The sequence below is a fragment of the Hippopotamus amphibius genome, chromosome 17 (assembly GCF_030028045.1).
Source record: "Hippopotamus amphibius kiboko isolate mHipAmp2 chromosome 17, mHipAmp2.hap2, whole genome shotgun sequence".
NCBI classification, from domain to species: domain Eukaryota; kingdom Metazoa; phylum Chordata; class Mammalia; order Artiodactyla; family Hippopotamidae; genus Hippopotamus; species Hippopotamus amphibius.
Window position 1 is genome coordinate 48394131 of NC_080202.1, and position 20377 is coordinate 48414507.

A 20377-nucleotide genomic window follows, 5' to 3' on the forward strand; every position below is an offset into this window, starting at 1 on the left:
GAGCCCTCCTGGGGTGGTGCCCAGGCCAGGCAGGGGCTGCCTGCCATGCAGGACAGGGGCCAGCGGCCCGGGCTGGAGGGCAGACCGGTGAGGGCGCGGGGCGGTGCTGGGGCCAGTGCTCTTGGGCGTTTTCCAGCCTCTTCTTGGAGGAGGATGAAGACCCCAAGAGGTGACCCCCTTGACTGGCAGGAGGCGAGAGGGCTTCCCTGTCCCTGGCTTCCCCGTGAGGGACACAGACGCGAATGGGGAGGGCAGGGTCTTTAATTGTATTCACAGAGAGACAGGGAGGGGGTTCCTTGTTAGGTGGCCTGGTCCCTGGGGACCAGGGGGCAGGGGCCATGGTGGTTGGTGGTCCAGAGGACTGGAGGAGTGGGGGCAGGGGCGGGAGGGGGAGGGGGACGAGGGGAAGGAGGAGGAGGAGGAGGACTGGGGAGAGCCGTGAGGGCAGTGGCGGGTCCTCAGCTCGCCCCCCGGGCCCTTCCTGGTCTCTGGGTGGCGCGTTTCCCAGCAGGCCCGCCCAGCCCTCGTCTCAGGAGTGTCTCAGCTCCACCTCAGAGCCGAACTGGGGCCCGCGGCGGGGCCGGCGGACGCCGCGGTGGCGGATGCTGAAGAGCCGCTGGGTGAGGCCCAGGGTGGCCACCAGCAGGGCGACGCCCAGGAAGAGCAGCAGCCACTGGCCCACGCGGGCCTGCGGCTCCTCCAGGCTCAGGCCCAGGAAGTTGACGCGGCCGGTGCCCGGGAAGGAGGCTTCCAAGCGAGCTGGGCAGGGAGGAAGGAGAGCGGGTGCTGGGCCGGGCTGGGGGCGAGGGCTGGCGTCCCGCCCCCGGCTCGGCGGTCAGCCTGCAGCCTGCCTGCGCTTGGGCGGGTCTCAGCCCTGAGCGAGCCCCGGGGCCGGCCTGGGGCCGAGGGGGGGGGGCGGTACCCGAGTTTGGCGTCCAGTTGTACTGAGGCCAGCCCAGCTTCTCCCCGTGCCGCCCGTTCTCGGTCACCAGCCAGTCCAGCAGCGGCTTGAAGTAGGTCATCATGGCGGCGGCCGACATGTTGGGCTGGCCCGTGATGAGCCTCATGGCTTCGGGCCACGGCCGACTGAAGCCCAGCTTCATGGCGTCCCTGGGGGAGCCCCGGGAAGGGAAGCGCGTCAGAGGGACGGGCCGCGAGCCTCCCCGCCCCTCACACCCGCTGTCTCTGCACCCCACCTCCAGCCCTGGCTGCCCTTGGACTGAGAGGCCCGGGGGGCAGGTCGGGGGTGGGCTGGGGAAGGGGTGCCCGGGCCGAGGGCTCTGGTTCCCAAGCGCCGACGTGGCAGGTGTTCCCAGAGGAGCTCCACCGGGGTCTTCAGGCGGAGGGAAGTAGGTCAGAGGGAGGCCAGAGGAGACTCACGCCAGGCGCTTCCCCGCCTCCTTGGACTGGTAGATGTCGCACTCGTGCAGGGAGCCCGTGTGGCCCGCCGCCTGGCACAGCGCCTCGTGGAACTGGAACTGGATGATGAAGCTGACGAAGTACCTGCAGGGGCAGACGAGGCCTGGGGCGGGGGCCGCGGGGCAGCGCCGCCACGTCCCAGCCGCCCCCGCCTCTGGCGCAGCCAGGATGTCAGGTGCGCCTGCCCAGGCCTGCAGAGTCACCCAGGCCTCCTGTCACACCTCCCACCCACGAGGCTGCCTCCACATCTCGGAAGGGCCTGCTCTGAGCGGCTCTGGGGATCCCTCGTGGCGAGGGGGGCAGGGGCACAGCCCTTCACAGACGCGGCAGGATGCTCTGGAGGCACGACATCTCTGTCCCTGGGGCACATGCAAGGAGAGGCTGGGCGTTGCCCGAAGGGTCACGTCTTGGGAGGTCAGCCCGAATGACCTCCTTTCTCCCAAAGCAGCAGGAGTTCCCTGTAGAAGTCTGCTGGTCAAGGCTGGGGCAGCCTCTCCGAGTCTGGGTAGGTTTTGAATGTCCTGAACCAGCAGGGCAGGCCTCCCGCACTGAAGGCTGGGAGCAAGCCGTGTGTCAGGGACTTTCCTGGCGTTTCCTGAAAGTGCTTCGCCACGGCTGCTGGTCAGGATGTGGAGTGTGTCCCCTTTGCCCACCCCCGCCTGGAGAATTATCTGTGCTAAGCTCGGAAGCGAACCACCACGTGGGCCTGGCTTCTGTGTGAAAGTGAGTGCCAGCGTGGAAGCGCAGAGGCCCGTCGGGCAGGCGGGCGGAGGCCCTCCCTGAGGGTCACCCTGGCGCACTGGCCGGCTCAGGGCTGCGCTGAGGTGCCCTTGAGTCTGCTTGGCTCCCTGCGCACTGCTGCTCTCAGGAGCACCTGAGCAGGCTTTCTCTTCCTTCCTGCACTCAGGGACGGAATTCACCCGCCCCACGCTTACTCGTTAGCTGTTGACTATGTACTGACATTGTGCCAGGTGCCGGGGTGGAGGGCTGGGCACAGTAGGCACACGTCCTCCCTCACCGGCCTTCCAGGGAGCACAGGAGGCAAGGGCTGGGGTGCCCTCTGCACCCTGCCTCATGGGAGGCCTGGGAGACCCGCAGTCCAGGGGCCCCCAGCCCTCTACCCTGAGGTCCCCCCAGGTCCCCACCTCTGAGCAGAGCTCCCGGTCCTCTAATTACCCTTCCTAGTCCTCAGCAAGAGCTCCCCTGCAGCATGTAGAGGGGAAGGGGCTGCACTGGGCGCCCCTTTCACGCACGCCACGGCCGCATGCCTCACAGCGCAGCTATGTTCCCGCATCCCATTTAAGATGGTGACGTAACGATGGTGGGTTACGGCCACCGTGTATTAGACAGTGTGCTAGGACGTTAACGCTCGCAACGATCCTGTGAAATGGGATTCCACAGGTGAGGAAACTGATGCTCACAGAGACTGAGGAATTTACTGAAGGAAACAGAGTGGTGGAGGCGAGATTTGAATCCAGTTCTGTCTGGGCTGCAGCCTGTGATCCCACGCCCCTGATAATACAGCCTCTCAATCTAGCTGGGTCTCTAATCCTAGTTCTCATGGATAGAAGGTGTTCCAGGTACAACTCAAGTTATAGCAGAGGAAATACATTCAATGCATAGTAAAGGAATCACAATCTTGTAAAAATAAAAAAACTGTGCTCGGGTCATGATCCGGCTGTGCGTCGTGGTTAATGTTAACTAACCAGGTTCTTGTCACCATTAGCCAGTTACAGTGAAGTTTCTGTCTGCAGCTGTCTGGAGGGTGGGGGCTCTTCTCACATCGTGAGAGTGAAATAATGCTCACCCTTGGTCACAGGTGAGTGGCCCAGACACAGAGCGCCACGCGGCCGGGGCCCAGGTCACCCTGACGCTCGCTCCCGGAGGGCAGCAAGGGCAAGCTGAGTGCTGAGTGGGGGCACTGCCCCTCGGGGCGCCCGCCCGCCTCCCTTTCCTGTTACCTGATGTAAGGCACACTTGCAGGAATGTGGAACTTGGCCCCTGGGTCAAAGTCACCTTGAGACCTGGCCACTGGGGGACAGAGGCCCTGGTACTTCAGCCTGTCAAGGAGGAAGACACATTAGAGGAAGGGTTTGGGGAGAATCAAGCTGGGAGAGCTGGTGGTTTTGATTTGAAGCATGGCGGCTGCACTGGGCGCTCCAGTGCCTCTGTGTGTCATCGCCCCCAATGTACCCCATCACTCACACACTCACACACACACACACACACACCCCTAGATGCCACAGACGCAGACACACTTACCATGTGCACACAGACGCAGGTGACCGCACATCCCCCCACGAAGACCCCCTGGTCCACACCCCCCACAGCCGCATCCTAGAACCTGAGGCTCCACCACTCCTGGTTGTAGTTCTCCTTGGTGATGCTTCCATCAAACACCCTCCAGCGCCACTGGTCAATGAGGTAGCTGAAGGGGATAAAGGCGATCTTGTCGAGTGCCATCTTCATCAGAAAGTTGATGTCCTCCTCTGCCAAGGGAAAGGAGCCCGGCATCAGACCCACTCCTGCCTCCTGCCGCGTCCCAGCAGCGGGGCCACGACGGTGTGCGGTGAGTGGAGAGGGCGGGGCGAGCCAGATCTCTTTGGGTCCTAGGACCTGCCTCTCGGGATGGTGTGGATTTCATCCTCCACTCTTCCTGCTGGTGGCCCCCCTCGTTCCCCTTGTTCCGTCCCAGCTCTGCCTGTGGGCTGTACAGGCTCCTCTCTCCACCTCCCGAGCTCGCTGCCCCTTCTTGGCCCCTCTGCCCACTAGGATCTCCCTGTTCCTCTCTCACCGTAGCCGCCGTCCCCGCTACTCAGCAGGTTGATCTTGTGCAGGTGCTTGGGGGTAGACACTGAGAGGGCCAGCACGTCCCCAATGGCCTCGTGAAAGCCAGGGTTGGCACCCTCTCGGAAGGTCACAGGCAAGTCCTTGTACTGCATGAAATACTGTATGTGGCCCATTTCGTGGTGGGCCACCACCAGGTCCTCCATGTTCACAGTGGTACACTGCTTGATCCTGGGAACACGGGTGGGGAGAGGGCATGGAAGGGGGCAGTGAGGAGCCCTGGGCCAAAGGGACCTGCTGCCCTTACTGTATGCTGAGCAGAGCCCCAGGACTGCTATCTGCAAGGAACCCAGCATTATGGGGAGGAAAAGGAGAAATGGAGGGCATCTGGGGGTGGGAAGCCCCTAAAGTGTAGTCCTCCAGGCCATTCCCCTGTCCCCAACTTCCCCGAATAACTCCAGCCCACACTGCCTTGTGCCTTTCTAACTATGTGAAGTACGTGCTCTGGAGGCATGAGGACCCTCCATCATGGTCAGTGCAGGGCTTTCTAGGATGTGGGTTACGTGGTTCCTTATTAGATGTTTTGTCTCTCCCAAAACTTAGGCTTCCTGAAGGAAACAACAGTGTCTGGGCTCTTCTGCATCCCATGTGCCCAATGCCAGCAAGCATATTCACCCCAGGAGTTCACAGGGCCAGGGCTGAAGAGACATCTGCAGAGAGGCCAAGCCAGAGGCTCTACCTCCCTTTCCACACTTTGTGAGCCACAGAAATTCCCCCTCGGATCTAACCAGAGCTCAGGTGACCCCCTTTTTCTGTCATTATAGGAGGAGGGGAAAGAGCTGCCCAGCACTCTGGGGACAATAAGGTTGGGGTCTGTCCACCTTCTGCTGCGACTCCCCATACAAAGGAGGATCCCCAAAGAGCCCTCACCCCCTTGATTCTGTCTGCACCCAGCCCTACAGCTCGGGTCCTCATGCTTTTGAAGGGCCCAAGGCCAGGTGAACCAGTGAATCTGACTGCTTTGTTCTAGGATCTCTGTGTCCACTCTTCTCATAAGGGACACTTCATCAGCTGAGGCAGATTATCTCTGCCACTTCTCCCAAGAGGTGGAAGCTTCTTTACCTTCTCTTGAGCCTGGGTTGGCCTTGTGACTTGCTTTAGCCGATAAAATGTGGCAGAAGTGACCTGTCCCTATTTTGGACTTAGTCTTTAAGAGATCTGGCTGCTTCTGCTTTTGCTCTGGGGATGCAAGCCACCAGGTAAGAAATCTGACCACCTAAGGCTGCCATACTGTGAGGAAGTCCAAGCTCTCCTGGAGAGAGAGGTCCCACCAGACCCCAGCTGCTCCAGCCATGCCAGCCCAGGCACCCAGCACGCGAGTGAAGGAGCCAACTTGAACATCCCCGTCCCAGCATGTGCCATATAGAGAAGAACTGAGGAACTGAACCGACAGCCAGAAGCACAGCCCCAGACAGGTGGCCCCACTGAGCCATGCTAGCCATCTCTAGCCATCAGAGCTCCCCCAGTGGACATCTTCACCATTGCAGAGCAGGACAAGCCATTTCCACTGTGCCTGAATTCCTGGCCCATGAAATCATGAGCATAGTCAAATGGCTGTCTTACACCACTAGGTTTTGGGCTTGTTTGTTACACAGCAGTAGGTAGCTGAAACACTGTCCTCCAATGAAGACAGTTTCTGAGCCTGTCAGTGGTGAGAGTTGATCTGTTCAAAGCCCCCATGTCCCCATGTACCTCCCTGTCAAGGCACAGGCACCCAGGGAGAGGGGTGGCTGTATGCAGGGGCCTCCCGAGAAGGAGGGAAGGCTGGGCAGCTCACGTGGGGCTCACCCCCAGAACTGGGACACTGAACACTGAGCTGACAGAGCTGGTCAGTGCTCAAGGAGACCCTCATGTGGTAGACGGGGTTCCCCTGCCACAAGCCAGTGGCCAAGCTGTGGCCAGGCCCAACTCTCTTAACCCTCCATCCCAAGCTCTGGCCGAGAAGACAGCAGTGGAGCTGTCTTGACTCATCTCCTTGTCCTCTGGGCTCAGGGCTAGGTCCCCCTGTCCTGCAGCCTGGACACACCTGAAGTCCTTGCTGTTGAAGAAGTCCCAGGCGGAAGCGTGGCACACTACCTCCCGCCCGTCAGTCGGCTTCTCCAGCATCGACTTGCTCCAGAACTCAGGGGGCACGGGCAGCAGCCCCAGAGAGGTGAAGAAATTGTCCGCTTCCTGAAACATCCTTTGGGGTGTCCAGCCCTGCATGCAGAGGGAGCTCTGCTGAAGCCAGGGACTGTGGGGATGGACTGGGTGCCGCAGTGGGAAGGCCTTGGGAGAGGGCCAAGCTGGAAGGAACTCCTGAATCAGAGGGCCCTCTCCCATTCGGGCAGGGCCCCCTCCCCGGTGCCCTGGGGCTGCTCTGGAGGAGCAGGGCTGTGAGGAGGGAGCCGGTACTGACCTGCTTTATCATGGCCTCCGTGGCATCCATCCTGGGGGCTGAAGGGAAGGGTACCACCAAGTCATAGATGTTGGACCAGCTCTGTGCCCACATGTTCCCTGGAGGTGGGTAGAGGAAGAGATGGTGGAGAGAGGAGAGACGGGTGGTACGTATTAGGCTTCACACCATCAGGTGGGGGGGGGGGGGGGGGGCGGGAAAGCTGGTCACAACCTGACCAGCCACTGCTCTGTCCCCTCCACGTCCCCCGAGGTCAGTTTATGCAGTCAACTGGCAAGAACTACCCTCCTTTAGGAGAGGTTGATGCCTCTGCATTTAGGGCAAGATGAGAGTGGAGAAAAGGAAGCTGTTCAGAATGAGTGGAAAGGTGCAGCAGTACATTTGGAGAGGCTTTCACAGCCAAAGCAGACTAAGCTGGAGCTGACGTCAAGGGGAGGCTGCAGTGCAAACCAGCGAGAGTCAGAGTGAGTGAGAAGCAAGAATGGGCTGGGGAGGGGCGAGCCTGGGCCCAGCCGCTCTGCTCCCTGGGCGCTGAGCTCCAAGCCCCCGTGGTCTGTGTTTCCCTGCCACTGAGCTGATGTCCACTCTGATGGTCTCCGGTCTCACCACAGAGGGACCAAGCATGGCTGGTCTCTTAGGCTGCAGAGACCCTCTAGGCTGAGCAGAACTAGACCCAAAACTGGACGGGGGTCTCCCTCATGATTTGTAAATGGTCCGTGGCCCCGTCTGGCCTCTCTGTTCACAGTAAGAAGCCCCCCAGGTACATGTTCGCGATGGCCCGACAGAGACAGGAACCCAGTAGCCTCTACTTTGCCTCAGTCCCTACCATCCCTGCTTGTCTTCCACTGCCTACTTCATCCGTTCAGGGGACTTGAGTTTATAACCCCTGAAGAATGAGGGTCCAAAAGCTGAGTGCGATCTACACTCTCCCAGCTCCCTCTGCCTGAATGTCGTGTCTGCCCTTCTCTCCCCCTCTTGGCGACTTTCTCCATCTGTTAGAACCTCTCATCTTTCAGGGCTCTACGCACGCGCCACCTCCTGGGGAGGCCTCAGCTCCTACTCACGGCCCTTCCTCGCGTTCATGCTGTCTGGAGCTGTGATGGGTGAGGCCGCCTCCCCATGACAGGCCTATGAACTCTGCCTACCGCCCCATCACTGGTGACCTGTGCAACGTGGTGCTGTAGCAAATGTGGCACCAAATGCAAGTAGGGGGCTCTTTGCCCCACCTCCAGCCCCCAGCCCACTCCAGCCCCAGCAACATTCCCCCAGCCCCCAGTCGTTTCACTCCCCCAGCCTCAGGTGTCATCTGCAGACCCTTCCCCGTCTGCCCTCTGCCCTCTGGCCAGCCTTGGGTACCCCCTCCCTCGTACTGTCGACGGTCTCACTTGCCCTCACCCAGCAGGTGGGCTGGGATGGGGCCCTCCAGGTTGATGAGCTCGGGCCCGTAGTGGTGGTGCAGGGCCCGGCGCACATAGGCATGCAGGTTCAGGTACAGCGGCTGCAGCTCCTGGAAGAGCTGCTCCAGGTCGTGCTCCAGGAACGGCATCTCGTACATAGATCTCCAGGAGTCCCCTCCGTCCTGGTAGCCTGCAGAGGGGACGCGGCCAGGCTCTCTGGACACCGGACCGTTCCCTGAGCACCCTCTGTCTCCTCCAGGGACCACCCCCCCCACCAAGCTCTTGGGTCTCAGAGGACCTCTGTGAGGGCCCTGGGGTGGGGGGACCCGACAGCCAGCGGCCCTGGCAGGGAGGACTCACCATTGAGCCTGGCAGCCTTGTTGGTGAGCTCCACGTACTTGGGGAAGTACGGGAGGATGGACCGCCCCACCTTGTCTCGCCAGCCCTTCCAGGCCCACAGCAGCTCCTCGTAGCTCCGGGACGTGGCCATCAGATTCGTCAGATCTGGGTGGGAGGGGTTGGATGGCTTGAGCCTCCAGCTCTCGGCTCACCCGCGGCCTTCAGAGCTGGAATAAAACTGGAAAGGGACTGCGCGGCAGCAAGTCGAGGGCACCTGGAGACAGGCTGGTGCCCTTTCCACGGGGGTTTATGGGGCGCCAGGCCCGGGGCGCGGCGCTGCACGTACATGCCCTCAGGCGACTGCGGGGCAGCAGCAGCCCTGCAAGGGATGCCCTGGACCCTCTTTCCACACAAGCGGTCCGGTGACATGGCTGTGTCCGCCAGCCAGGAAAGTGGCCGAGGGCACAAACCAAAGGCCCAGACCCCAGAGCGGCTGCTCCCCCCTCGTTCCCCGCCCACCCCCTCCCCGGGAGAAACGGCTTGGAGGTCAAAAGACTCGAGTTCTCGTTCAGTTTCCCCCTGGCCTCAAAATCACCGTGGGCGAGTCACGGGACCCCGCTTGCCCTGCCTGTGATACGGGGACAGAATGAGGTCCCTGAGTAGGGACTGTGCCTCCACCCGCACCGCGTCCCCGCAGGGCCCCGGGCACCTTTCACACAGTGTAACTGAACCGATTCAATAAAAGAATAGCTGTGAAGGCAAAGTACAGAGATCCACTCAAGCCTCGTCCGGAAGCCAGAAACCTCACGTCTGTGTCCTGTCAAAGCCTTGACTGCGTGAGCGGCCCCTGGCTTACGGGCCCTCAGAGCTGGGCTGAGGATGGCGTGAGCGCGCGTGTCAGTTCTGAGGGTGGCTCCCCTTCCTGCCCGGCCCGGCCTGACACGCGGGCCTGCGGGCCTCCGCGCCGCACTGACTCGTGCTCTATTCTGAAACGTGCCATGTGCTATCTCCTCTTCACAGAGAAAGTACATTCAAATTCACTTTAGTTGGGGGAAAAAAAACCCATAGCTTGAGAATGTTACATCTGGCCTCCGCTGATGTGAGGGTTCCGGTCCGATGGCCCGGCCCTGGATTGAGGCGCTCCTCTCCATCCACGGCACAGACGCCGCCCCTCCCCCCACGTTGCGTGCCTACCCTCAAACACAGCCCGGGGCCAAACCCTGTCCCAGGAAAACGGTTTCTCTCTCCTGTTTATTTTCCATTTCCCCTTCTATTTGTTATTGGTCTAATGTGGGAGTTGGGCGGAGGGCCAGGAAGAGACTGTTTCTGGGTGGAGATTCCTCAAGAAAAATGTTTATGTCTCCGGCGCCCTGACCCTGGGAAGGGGGGGAGGGGGTGTATCTGCGTGCAGGTACTGGCGTGTCGGGGCTGAGCTCTTTCAAAGGGGAGAAGGTAAGAAGGACCAGCCAGTCTCCTGAGAGAGAAAGAGGACACGCCAGAGCCCGTCCACTCCTCCCAGCAGGAGGTGGCGGTGGAGGGTGTGAAGCGGCCACGGCGCGCACGTGGCTTCTGCAGGCTGAGGCTTCAACTTCTGGGTGGGGGAGGGGCCCGGGCAGGGCCTGAGAAGCTGGGGAAGGTGGAGGGGACCAGGGAAGGGGTGCGGAGGGGAGGGGCCTAGAGTTACGCCCCCCACTGGCGAGCCCAAGCCCCTGAGAGACACATGCGAGATCCACCTGCTCCGAGGGGCGGAGTGTGGGGAGGAACGGAGGGGACCCGGAGGGAGCAGATGGGCAGAGCCGAGGGCAGGGCAGGGGACCAGGGCGGAGACGACGTCGTGCCGGCTCTAAGCAGGGGCAGAGAAGCCCCACTGCTGGAGAACAGGGAGGTGCGTTTTCTGGGCATGCTGACCCCGCGAGTCAGACCCGAACTCCGCCCTCTCATGGCCAGCACCCCACCCTCCCCCAGCCCGCCTCTTCCTCCCCAGTGCGCTCACCAGGCTCGAGCTGCAGACAGGTGCCGTTGCTGTGGCACACAGAGGCCACGCTGTAAGTGGTCTCCATGTCCAGCAGGATCTGGTTGTACTGCAGGGGGAAGGAGAGGGCCAGCGAGCTTCAGCCCCGGGCTCCCAGCTCCGCCCCAGCCAGCGTCGCGGGGCTGGGCTGGGCCGCGCCGCTGGGGACGCTGGGGACGGCGCTCCCAAGGCTCTGCCTTCTCAGCCAGGCCCAGGTGTGTGCCGATGTCACGACTGACAGACCGAGGAAGGGGAGGCAGCATGAAGGCCAGACGCTGTCCCCCGAGCTAGGACCCTCTCCTGACCTTGAATCCTCCACCCCCTGCTGCCCGCAAGGTACGCACCTCCTCCAGCTCCTGGACAGGCAGCGCCGCCCGCTCTAGATCCTGAACCTTCTTTATCATCCGCTTCACGGTGGCATTCTGGAAGTTGGTCACATCGAACTTCCTGGCCCAGGTGCCGTACTTGACCGTGTGGTTTGCCATCTGTACGTTCTTCACCAGCTGAAGGCACAGGGGGAGCCATATCATGAGGCCCAGGAGCTCTGGAAAGGCCTCCTAGGAGGAGGTGCCTTAAGGGGAGCTGAAGGGACTGGGGGTGTTGGTGGGGGGGCAGTTTTATCAAGTTGCTGCCTTTGCCTATGAAGACCCTCTTCAACCCAGACTGTCTGTAACGTCCTGTGTGCAGTAACTGCCCCTCAACAGATGCCCACATGGAGCAAGACATCTGGTGGCAGAGGCAGAGAAGGAAACCCCACCCCGTGTCTCAAAGGCTGTTAGGACAGAGGCAGCTTGCTATTTGCTCTGTGGCCTCTCTGAGCCTTGGGGTCCCAGCTGTAAAATGGGAATAAGGTCACTGGTTTTGCAAGGGGGTTGAGGAATAAATGAGGCAACAGATGTCAAGTGCCAAGGGATAGTGACCAGCACATAGTGGGTCTTCAAGAAATGTTAGTCCTCCGCGGCTCACCTTGGTTATAACCTGCGCTCAGCCACACGGGTGGGGAGGGGGCTTGAAGGGGAGGTGGAGCTCTCGCTATGGTGGCAAAAAGGAGCTTTCAATCCTTTTAAAAACTGATTTTAGCATCACATATTTCTGTACAAACTATCCCGTTACCAACAACAGATTGACTGTCAATGAAAGATAACTTGTCTAGGCATTGGGTGTGTGCCTGCCCAAACCTGAAACTGGACCCTTTTCAATAACGCCATTGGGATTTTTCACAAATCTGACAGCCTGTCCCCACCGAGGTGACGTCGGGGGCGGAAGGTCGGCCTGGGTTTCAGAGGAGGGGCCCCTGGGGGGAGGAGCACACGTGCACTGTGTGGGTCTGTGCGCGAGCCTGGGCAGGAGGGACGTGGGGGGCCCCTACCAGCGTCTTGCTGCCCTCCTTGGTGATGTTGGTGCTGTAGTTCCAGCTGGCCTCTGCATACTCGTTCCACACCACCTGGGATCGCTGGTCATATTCCTCCACAAACTTGCTGGCCTCAGCCTCGTCGGACACCAGGTCTGTGGGACACAGCAGAGGGACACAGACAGGCCTCCCCTCGCCCTCCTGCTGCTGCCCTGGCACCCCTCCCACCGGTGCCCAGCCAGTCCCACTTGGGCTCTGGGCTCTCGGGCTGCTGGCTGTTGAGTGGCCGGTGGTTGTCTGGCTGCTGGTCGTTGCCTGGCTAGTCGTTCCCTGGTTGACCGTCACCTGGCCGGTGGTCCCCTGGCCGGTGGTCCCCTGGCTGGTGGTCCCCTGGCCGGGGACCAGCAGGGGGCGTCCACAGCAGAGCAGGAGGAGGAGGGGGAGGAGGTGGGGCAGTCCTGGAGCAGCCCAACCTTGGCCCATGGCCGCAGGAGAGCAGAGCCCTGCCGCCCCCGCCCCCTGGCCAGTAAGAGCGGAGCCTGCAGTGTGACCTCATAGAGCAGTGTGCCCGCCAGCCAGCCCCCTGACTGGGGCCTCAGATGTGGGCACACCCTCCCCAGGATTCTGGGAAAGACGTGCCCCCCCCCCATCGCAGGCCCCTGCTGACCAGCTCAGGGGGCTGCTGGCCCTCCAGGCAGGGCTCCAGGGCCCAGTTGGGAGAAGCTGGTGGGGCACCATGAACCGGGGGCCTGGGGCCCGAGTCTAGAACTGAGAACCTGCTGTAGCGCCCTGCCCCAGCCTCCCTCAGGCTTTACCAATGCCCTCCGGGTAATTGTCGGGCATCGAGGGGCGCCACTGATATTCTGGCCAGCCCAGGACCTCGCTGTTCTGCTGGTTCTGCTCTTGCAGCCACTGTGTGACCGGCTGGAAGTAGTTGAGCAGCGGCTGGGCATCCAGGGCATCTGAGCCAACCATGTCCTTCAGCACCTCCTGCCAGGGCCGTGAGGAGCCTGCCTGCAGCACTGCCCTGTCAGGCAGAGTGGGCATGGTGGGCACAGGGCACTCAGGCCGCTACTGCTGCCCTGGCCCACCTGCCCCACCTCCAGCCACGTCTGCCCCCACTGAATGGCGAGAATGGCAGCCTTAAGACTCAGGGCCTAGGGACTTCCTTGGTGGTGCAGTGGTTAAGAATCCGCCTGCCAGTGCAGCGGACACCAGTTCGATCCCTGGTCCGGGAAGATCCCACATGCCACAGAGCAACAAAGCCCATGCACCGCAACTACTGAGCCTGTGCTCTAGAACCTGCAGGCCACAACTACTGAAGCTCACATGTGTAGAGCCCGTGCTCCTCAACAAGAGAAGTCCGCGCACCACAACAAAGAGTAGCCCCCGCTTGCCACAACTAGAGAAAGCCCGCACGCAGCAATGAAGACCCAACACAGCCAATAAATAAATAAATTAAAAAAAAAAAGGCTCAGGGCCTAGGAGCTCTGTGAAGGGGGGTACATTTGTCTTGCCCCATGCCAGCCAGAAGGCCCACTCAATAAACATTTGATGAGAGAAAGAACGGGAGGGGGAGGGGAGAAAGGCTTCCTCCACTGGTCTGGTGGTGGTGCCCCCACCAGACACACCCTTTACCAGCCTCTTCCCTCACCTCCCACTACCCGCCCTGTGCCCCTACACACCGGAGCTTGGCCCCCGCCTGCGTGGACTGGTAGATGTCACACTGGTGCAGGGGGCCCTCGTGGCCCGCCTCCTTGCACAGGGCTTGATGGAACTGGAACTGCAGGACAAAACTCACGAAGTACCTGCAGGCACAGGGCGGGCGTGAGGGGGAGGGTGGAGGCCCCGTGCCCAGATCCCAGCCAGCCTCCACTGGGCAGAGGCCGGACCAGGGGCTGCCTGGGGGAGAAGGGAGAACAAGCTTGGCTCAGGAGAGAGGCCCACTTGAGTTCCAGGCTGCTGCGGGGGGCCAGAAGAGTGTGGGGACGAGCCCTGGGAATGGGGGTCCCAGAGTTGGGGAAAGGGGTCTAAGGGTGTGCCTGAACTGGGGGCAACAGTACCTGATGTATGGTGTCACATTTGGGACATGAAACTTGGCTCCAGCATCGAAGTGAGTTTCGTTTCGGACGACTGGAGGACAGATCCCCTGATATTTGGTTCTGGAAGAGGATGTGGTTAGATGGTCTTAGGACCCAAGGGTTGTACACAGGCTGATTTTACCTTTGCAGAAAAGACTGCTCAGCAGGCATCCCCACCGGCCACCCCTTCCCCATCCTGGTGAATTGGGGAAGACTTCCTGACGGACACAGCTTTAGGCAGGAAAGAAGGCCGTGAGAAGAGGATGGAGGCACCATTCGAGAGGAGGAAGGCAGGAGACAGGCTACCTGGGAGGGTGGGGAGGCCCATTTGGGATTAGGCCCTTCCTGGTCCCTCTTTGCTCACCGAAGATACCACCAGTCATAGTTGTAGAGGGAAGGGGGGGTACGCCCACTAAAGACCCCCCAACGCCACTGGTCCACCAAGTAGCCAAACGGCAGGAAGGCAATTTTTTCCAGCGCCATCTTTAACAAGTAATTGATGTCGCTTTCTGTCGGGAGATGAGATGAAAAGAGAAAGGTCAGAGTGAGAGGGGAGTCCAGCTGGGACAGGGTGGGCCTGGGGAGAAGCCAGCAGGAGGTGAGGCTGGGCAGACGCAGAGAAGGGAGCCCCGGCCTTTGGGACCATGGGGCCCTACTTGGAAGAGGGTGCTTGGGCAGTGGAGTTGAGACTCCGGGTAGGCTGTGAGGCTCTGGGTGGATCCCCAAACCTGCCTGACGTGGGGCAGTGAGATAGAAACCAGAAGGGCAGATGGGAGCAGGGACTAGTGCGGGCCTGCTGTGGGATTGAGTGGGGTCTGGGTGGGGCTGGGCTGGGCTGTCCACTTCCCGCCCTCATACCTGTGTCATTGGTGACATGATCCAGCAGGCCAATTTTGTACAGATGTGCAGGAGTGGAGACGGAGAGCGCCAGCACGTCCCCGATGGCCTCGTGGAAGCCGGGGTTGGCGCCTCGGCGCAGGGAGACGTGCTGGTCCTTGTACTGCAGGTAGTATTGCACGTGGCCCATCTCGTGGTGCACCGTGGACAGCTGGTCCATAGTGACCCGTGTGCACTGCTTGATCCTGGGGCGGGGGGAGGGTGTGTGTGAGGGCGAAGCGCGGGCAGCACAGGGACCAGAGAACGGGGGAGGCTAGCGCCTCGGGGAAAGGAGGCAGGCGGGCAATGCCCCCGGGCTCGAAGGCGCTGGCGGAAACATGCAAACCCTTCCCCCTGCCCCAGTCCACACTCCGGCCTTTTCCCTCTGTTCCAAGGTACAGAGCTGACTGCCTGTCAGAGCTGCCCAGGGAAGGCAGCCTACGGCAGCCCCCCAGCCAGGGTTGGCGCTGGGGCAGAGGCGGGCCTGGGAACTGGCTTCTCTGTGCCCAGGCTGCCCACCCTTTGGGATTCCCGGAACCCTCCTCTCGCATGGAGACCTGAAGTCTTTCCTGTTGTAGAAGTCCCAGGCGGAGGCGTGGCACACCACCTCACGCCCATCACTTGGTTTCTCCAGCATGGACTCTGCCCAAAACTCAGGAGGCATGGGCAGCAGCCCCAGGGAGGTGAAGAATTCCTCTGCCACCCGGAACATGTGTGTAGCGTTCCAGCCCTGGTGGGGGTGTGCGCATGGGTCAGGGGCCAGCTGCCGGAGCCCGCCACAGCTGCCCCAGGGGCCTGTCTGTGGTCCCCCACCCAGGTCAGGTCCCTGCTCATGGACAGCACTTCTGCTCTGTGGGCTCCCTTCCCAGAGGCCGGGCCGCTACTGGCTACAGTGGATAAACAAAAGTGGACCACTGCTCACAACCCCTACCCCTGCGGGGTCCTGGAGGGAGGGACTGGCACCTCACTGAGGACACAGACCCCAGCTCACAGCTTGGACACACACTCCAGGCTGCTGCTCGTAGAAAGGGAGGGACCAAGGTCCCTTCCCGCCCGTCTCCTCATGTCTGATTCATGCCTGCGGCCCCCAGCCTAGCCTGACTCCGAGCTTACCTTCTGCACCATAGTGCTGGTAACATCAAGATTGGGCTTGTCGGGGAAAGGCACCACCATGTCGTAGATGTTGTCCCAGCTCTGGGCCCACATGTTCCCTGGACAGAGGAGGGAGCTAGACAGCTTGGCTCCCAGCGCAGCCAGCGCCTGCTTCCCCATGTGTGTCACTGAACAGCACTCTGGGCCTCTGGTGTCTGGACCCCGGGGTGCTGCAGGGCCACAGCCGGCTTGGCTGGCTCACACGTCAACCCACCCGCACTGCCAAGTGCTCCGCGTTTCCCGGGGCCGGCAGAGGCCCCGTGTGAGCCCAGGTGGTGCTGCTGGGTCCTTTCTGACGGCGCCAGGGTCCCTGCCTCCCAACCCTGATGCAGGGCCACAGGGCTGGCTTCCTGGGGCGTAAACTGGACTCATTTTTCCTCCTCCACTGCACCTGGGGCCAACGCCTTCGGTGTGACTCCCGGCTCCACCCTTTACTAGTCTCTGCCCTCTGCCACGTCACTTGCGTGCCCTAAGCCTCGGGGTCCCCATCTGAAAAGTAGGAACAATAGTGACCATGAGAAGAGTCACCTGCTGTAGGGGCTCACGTGTGGGGAGTGAGTAGTGTGGTGCTCTGAAATGGGACACACGGTGAGGATGACCCCGGACATGTGTGGAGGCAAGGCCAGGTCCTTACCCAGCAGGTGAGCAGGGATGGGTCCCCTGAGGTTGATGTATCTGTCCCCGTATCGGCGGTGCAGCGCGCGGCGGACGTAGGCATGGAGGTTCAGGTAGAGGGGCTCTAACTGATGGTAGAGGCGCTCCAGGTCCTCCGTGAAGGTGGGGGAGGCGTACCAGGAGCGCCAGTAGGCCCCCGTGTCTGAGAAGCCTAGCCGAGGGGTGGTGTTGGGGTGCCGCTCAGGCCCCGGGCTCTGGCACCTCTGCCTCCCAGCTACCGCGGGGCCATTCTCCTGGCTCACGGCCAGCATATCTGCCCACTAGCTGGAAGGGAGGGCGTGGGGGTCGTTGCTCCACAATTTTCTAACTACCGGTTGCTCCAACTCTAGCTAAACAGATCCTAGAGAGCATGAGAGGCAAAGATGAGCCCTAGGGCCGGGAGGAGCTCCAGGAGGGGTGGCGTGAGGGCAGAACTGGGCTTTAGTCCATCTGTGTGACCTTGGACCAGTGTATGGAGTCATTGTAATAGCTGCTCTGCCTGCCTCAGGGGGCAGGGCTCGGTGGAGACAGACGATAGAGGGAAACGCCCACACGAGGGACGGGTGGCCATGCTCACCATCCTGCTTGTAGGCTTCGTTGCTGAGGGCCGTGAAGTCCTGGTACAGGGGTTTCAGCGGGATGCCCACAGCGTTGTGCCAGCCCTCCCAGGCATATAGCAGCAGGGTATAGCTTCGAGAGGCAGCCAGGATGTTGGTGAGCTCTGAGACACAGGTGAGCAGGGTGAGTTTGGAGACTTCTGCGTCGAAGTCAGCAATAGCCTTCACTAGAGCTCCCACACTGGTCCTCACCATCTCCTCCTGCTTCCTCAACATCATCATACCCTCAAAGCCAAGGGCAACCTACAAGCTGGACAGGATGGGACCGGGAGCTATACAAAGCAAGCACCCAGGCAAGGTCCTGATTCCCAGGAAATGATGATCTAAGGTGGTTGACACAAAGAGGACACCAAGAAGTTGAAACCCAGACAGACCCTTCTTGGCTCCTTGGACGGAGTGGCTGACCTCAAGGCTGCCAGGTACATGGGGTAGGGGGCGGGGGGAGAGGAGGAGGCTTATAAGAGAGGAGGGGGGAGAGGGGGATCTAAGGCCTGTGGAAGGCTCTTGCGGGGAATGAGAGGACCCATAAAATGGAAAGCAAGGCAGCCAGGAGGAAGGCCAGTTGTGATGGGAGAGGAAAAAGCACACGTGAGGGTGGGGGTGGGGGCGGGGTGGGGGCTGGAGGTTGGAGTTTGCCTGGAGGAGCAGAGGTGTGGGGGCATCTGGCAGTCCAGTCCCAGTTGGAGGTTAATGCCTTTGGGTTTACCCACTCTCTCTGCAGAAACACACCATCCTCCTGAGTGCAGCAGAGTGATGGGGAAGGGGAGCAAGCCCCTGAAGACAGTAGACACAGGGCCGTACCTGGGTCCAGGGACCAGCAGGTGGCAGTCTTGTTGGGGAAGCAGACCTTGGCCGTGGAGTAAATCCGGGACATGTTGCTTAGCAGAGAGTTGTACTGGGGAGTTAGAGTTGAGAAAATGTTAGCCATGAACAGCCCTCGGAGGTAATCTGGCCACCCCCTCCTCTTCTTGCTGGGAGGGAAAGGGGAGATGCCTGGACAGGGGGACGTGGCTTGGACAAGGCCACTTCACGGCACCCAGGGCACATCTGAACATGAATGCACGATTCCCCTTCCAGCGGAGGCAGCCTGTGGAGGTGGGAAACGAGTGTCCTGAGATCGGGGATCAGGGTTCAGCTCTGAGCTGGGCCACCACCCTGAGTGAGGGCAAATTCCTCTCATTCTCTGACCTTGAAGCCTTCCCAGTCCTCCTCAGTCTTTCTGAGGAAGCTCATAAACCAAACCACCTATAGAGAACCTTTCATCTTTTACTCTTTCCTCGAATTTTGCTTTCTGCTCCATAATACTTACTTTAATATAACTTCTCTCACCCCGTCTCCAAGGAAAATCAGTACTTCAGGAATCCCTTCTGTGCTTACCAGGGCTTCCCCTGCACTCAGGGCCAGCAGAGATCCCAGGGTCCCTCCCTGCCAGGCTCCCCCCTCCCCAGCACCGTGGGGCACCGGGAGGCACCGGGCACTTCTGCCTCTACCCTCAGGTCCACCAGGCCCACCTGCTGCCGCTTGACCAGGGGCAGGTTGGCAGGGCCCAGCGTGCGCACAGCACCGATGATGCGTTGAAGCTTGGGGTCAGTGAAGTTCTGCCAGATGGGGTCAAACAGAGCCTTGGCCTTCTGGCCCCAGACCTCTGAAAACTCCTGGCTGATCAGGGCTGCTTCTTCCTGTGGGCACCGGGAGGGCACGAGAAGGTAAACGGGGAATCCATGGCGCTGGGGGAGGAGAGGAAGGCTAAGGGCTTCTGGAGACTGGGGCTTGTGGGAGCAGTGCTCCCTCCTCCTCGGCCGTCGGGGTGAAGAACTGGGGGAGTCTGCCTCAGGGAGGCAGTGGAGCAGAACCTGGGGCCAGAAGAGAGGCGGGGGGTGGGGTGGGGGCGGGGAATGCAGTGTGAACAGACAGTGATAAGCGGCGACAGGCACAGTGAGAGAGGGGTCGGTTGCGGCCAGAGAGGATGCGAACCCACAGCAGGGCGGGAGACGGCCGCGGACCCAGCCCTGCGCCACCCCCAGGCGCTGCGCCCTGGGGGACTCCAAGTCGGAGGGGCCAGCCTCACCCGTTCGGTTCCTTACGGGGCGGGACCATGCGCCCAGCACCGTGCTAGCGAGCCGACCGCCTGTCTGCCGGGACGGCGCTGGGGCGGGGGTTCGCGGGGAGACCGGCTGGCCGGGCCGGGTGCCCACCGCCCGGGGGCCGCGGACGCGCGCGGGGTGGTGACTCCCCGCCCCCCGGCGCCCGGCCGCCGGCCTGTGATTGGGCGCCCGGGCCCAGCCCCCGCCCCGGGCCCGCGCGCCCACCTGGCGCCGCGCGTTCTCCTCGTTGATGTTGGTGTCGTGCGCCCAGCTGGCGGCCGTGCTCTGGAACAGCACCTGCTCGGCGCTCGCATTGAAGCTCTCTGCGAAGACCTGCGCCCCGGCCTCGTCGGCGGCAAAGTTCCCCGGCTGCAACGCGGGGTCGAGCGCCAGGACCGCGGGCGGCGGCGGCGGCGGCAGCAGCAGCAGCAGCAACGGCAGCGGCCGCAGCCACCGGCGGCCCGAGGCGGCCCCCATGGCGCGGGGCGCGGTGCGCGGAGCAGCCCCTTCTCCCGCGCCGCGCCCGCCCTGCGGGTTATAAAACCCGGCCGCCGCCGCCGCCGCCGCCTCCCGACACACCCCCACCTCCCCGCCCCGCCGCGCTTCCTCCTCGGCTCCAAAGTCCCCCGGCCGCAGAGCGGGCCTAGCGGAGCGGGGCGGGGACCGAGGCTTCCTGGCCCGCCCCGGGTAGGGGTGCCGGCCCGACGGGCCGAGGCGGCCCCCTGCGAGATGCAGGCCGAGGTGGGGAGGTGGATGGGCCTTAGGTCAGGCTTTCACAGGGCAGGCTGGGAAGGAGAACCTCCCCCACCCCGAAACACACACACACACACACACACACACACACACACACACACACACACACACACACACACCTCTGAAGCCGAGGGACCCAGCAGTCTGCTGGAACACCCAAGGCTGCCAGGCTGCCCTCCCCTTCCATCACACAGCCTCGGCGCAGGGACCCGGAGCCCCGCGGTCTCTGACAAGTCTTCCGGCCTAACCGCTCCAGGGCTCTCTGGGCTCGGGAGCGACAAGGTGGGGGAGCTGTCCGCAGTGCCGCTAGTGCTGCAGGGTAGGGTGAATGCTGGTCACCCGGTCCAGCTTCTTCACTAGGCCTTGGCGGGACACGGTGTGGCCTGCATGGCTGGGGGAGA

The 20377-nt window shown here is 61.9% G+C and overlaps 1 protein-coding gene across 2 annotated transcripts; it reads right to left on the reverse strand.

Moving 5' to 3' along the window:
- Positions 1-249: 249 nt before the first annotated feature.
- LOC130840047 (angiotensin-converting enzyme) lies at positions 250-19914 on the reverse strand. Of its 2 annotated transcripts, XM_057715081.1 has the most exons (25): positions 19449-19914; positions 18651-18818; positions 17941-18034; positions 17100-17243; positions 16503-16694; positions 15830-15927; positions 15274-15446; positions 14699-14922; positions 14205-14349; positions 13823-13921; positions 13445-13567; positions 12575-12786; positions 11778-11914; positions 10753-10911; positions 10391-10478; positions 8419-8562; positions 8057-8248; positions 6665-6762; positions 6293-6465; positions 4214-4437; positions 3764-3908; positions 3381-3479; positions 1381-1503; positions 923-1110; positions 250-759 (listed from the first exon to the last, which is right to left on the reverse strand). In XM_057715081.1, exons 1-25 carry the CDS (start codon positions 19698-19700, stop codon positions 530-532), a joined length of 3924 nt encoding a protein of 1307 aa, XP_057571064.1. In that variant the 5' UTR covers positions 19701-19914; the 3' UTR covers positions 250-529. The 2 variants fall into 2 exon arrangements, with proteins under 2 accessions (XP_057571064.1, XP_057571065.1); XM_057715082.1 differs by lacking the exons at positions 12575-12786; positions 13445-13567; positions 13823-13921; ... (7 more) ...; positions 18651-18818; positions 19449-19914 and adding an exon at positions 12008-12242.
- Between the last annotated feature and the right edge of the window lie 463 nt (positions 19915-20377).

Excerpts from the sequence above, each read along its gene's own strand:
- LOC130840047 (XM_057715081.1), bottom strand. The coding sequence starts at position 19,700 with ATGGGGGCCGCCTCGGGCCGCCGGTGGCTGCGGCCGCTGCCGTTGCTG. Across the intron at positions 8,563-10,390 it reads CTGTCTGCAGCTCGAGCCTG|ATCTGACGAATCTGATGGCC; the intron begins GTGAGCGCACTG and ends CCTCCCACCCAG. Across the intron at positions 3,480-3,763 it reads CAGGAGTGGTGGAGCCTCAG|GCTGAAGTACCAGGGCCTCT; the intron begins GTTCTAGGATGC and ends CCTCCTTGACAG.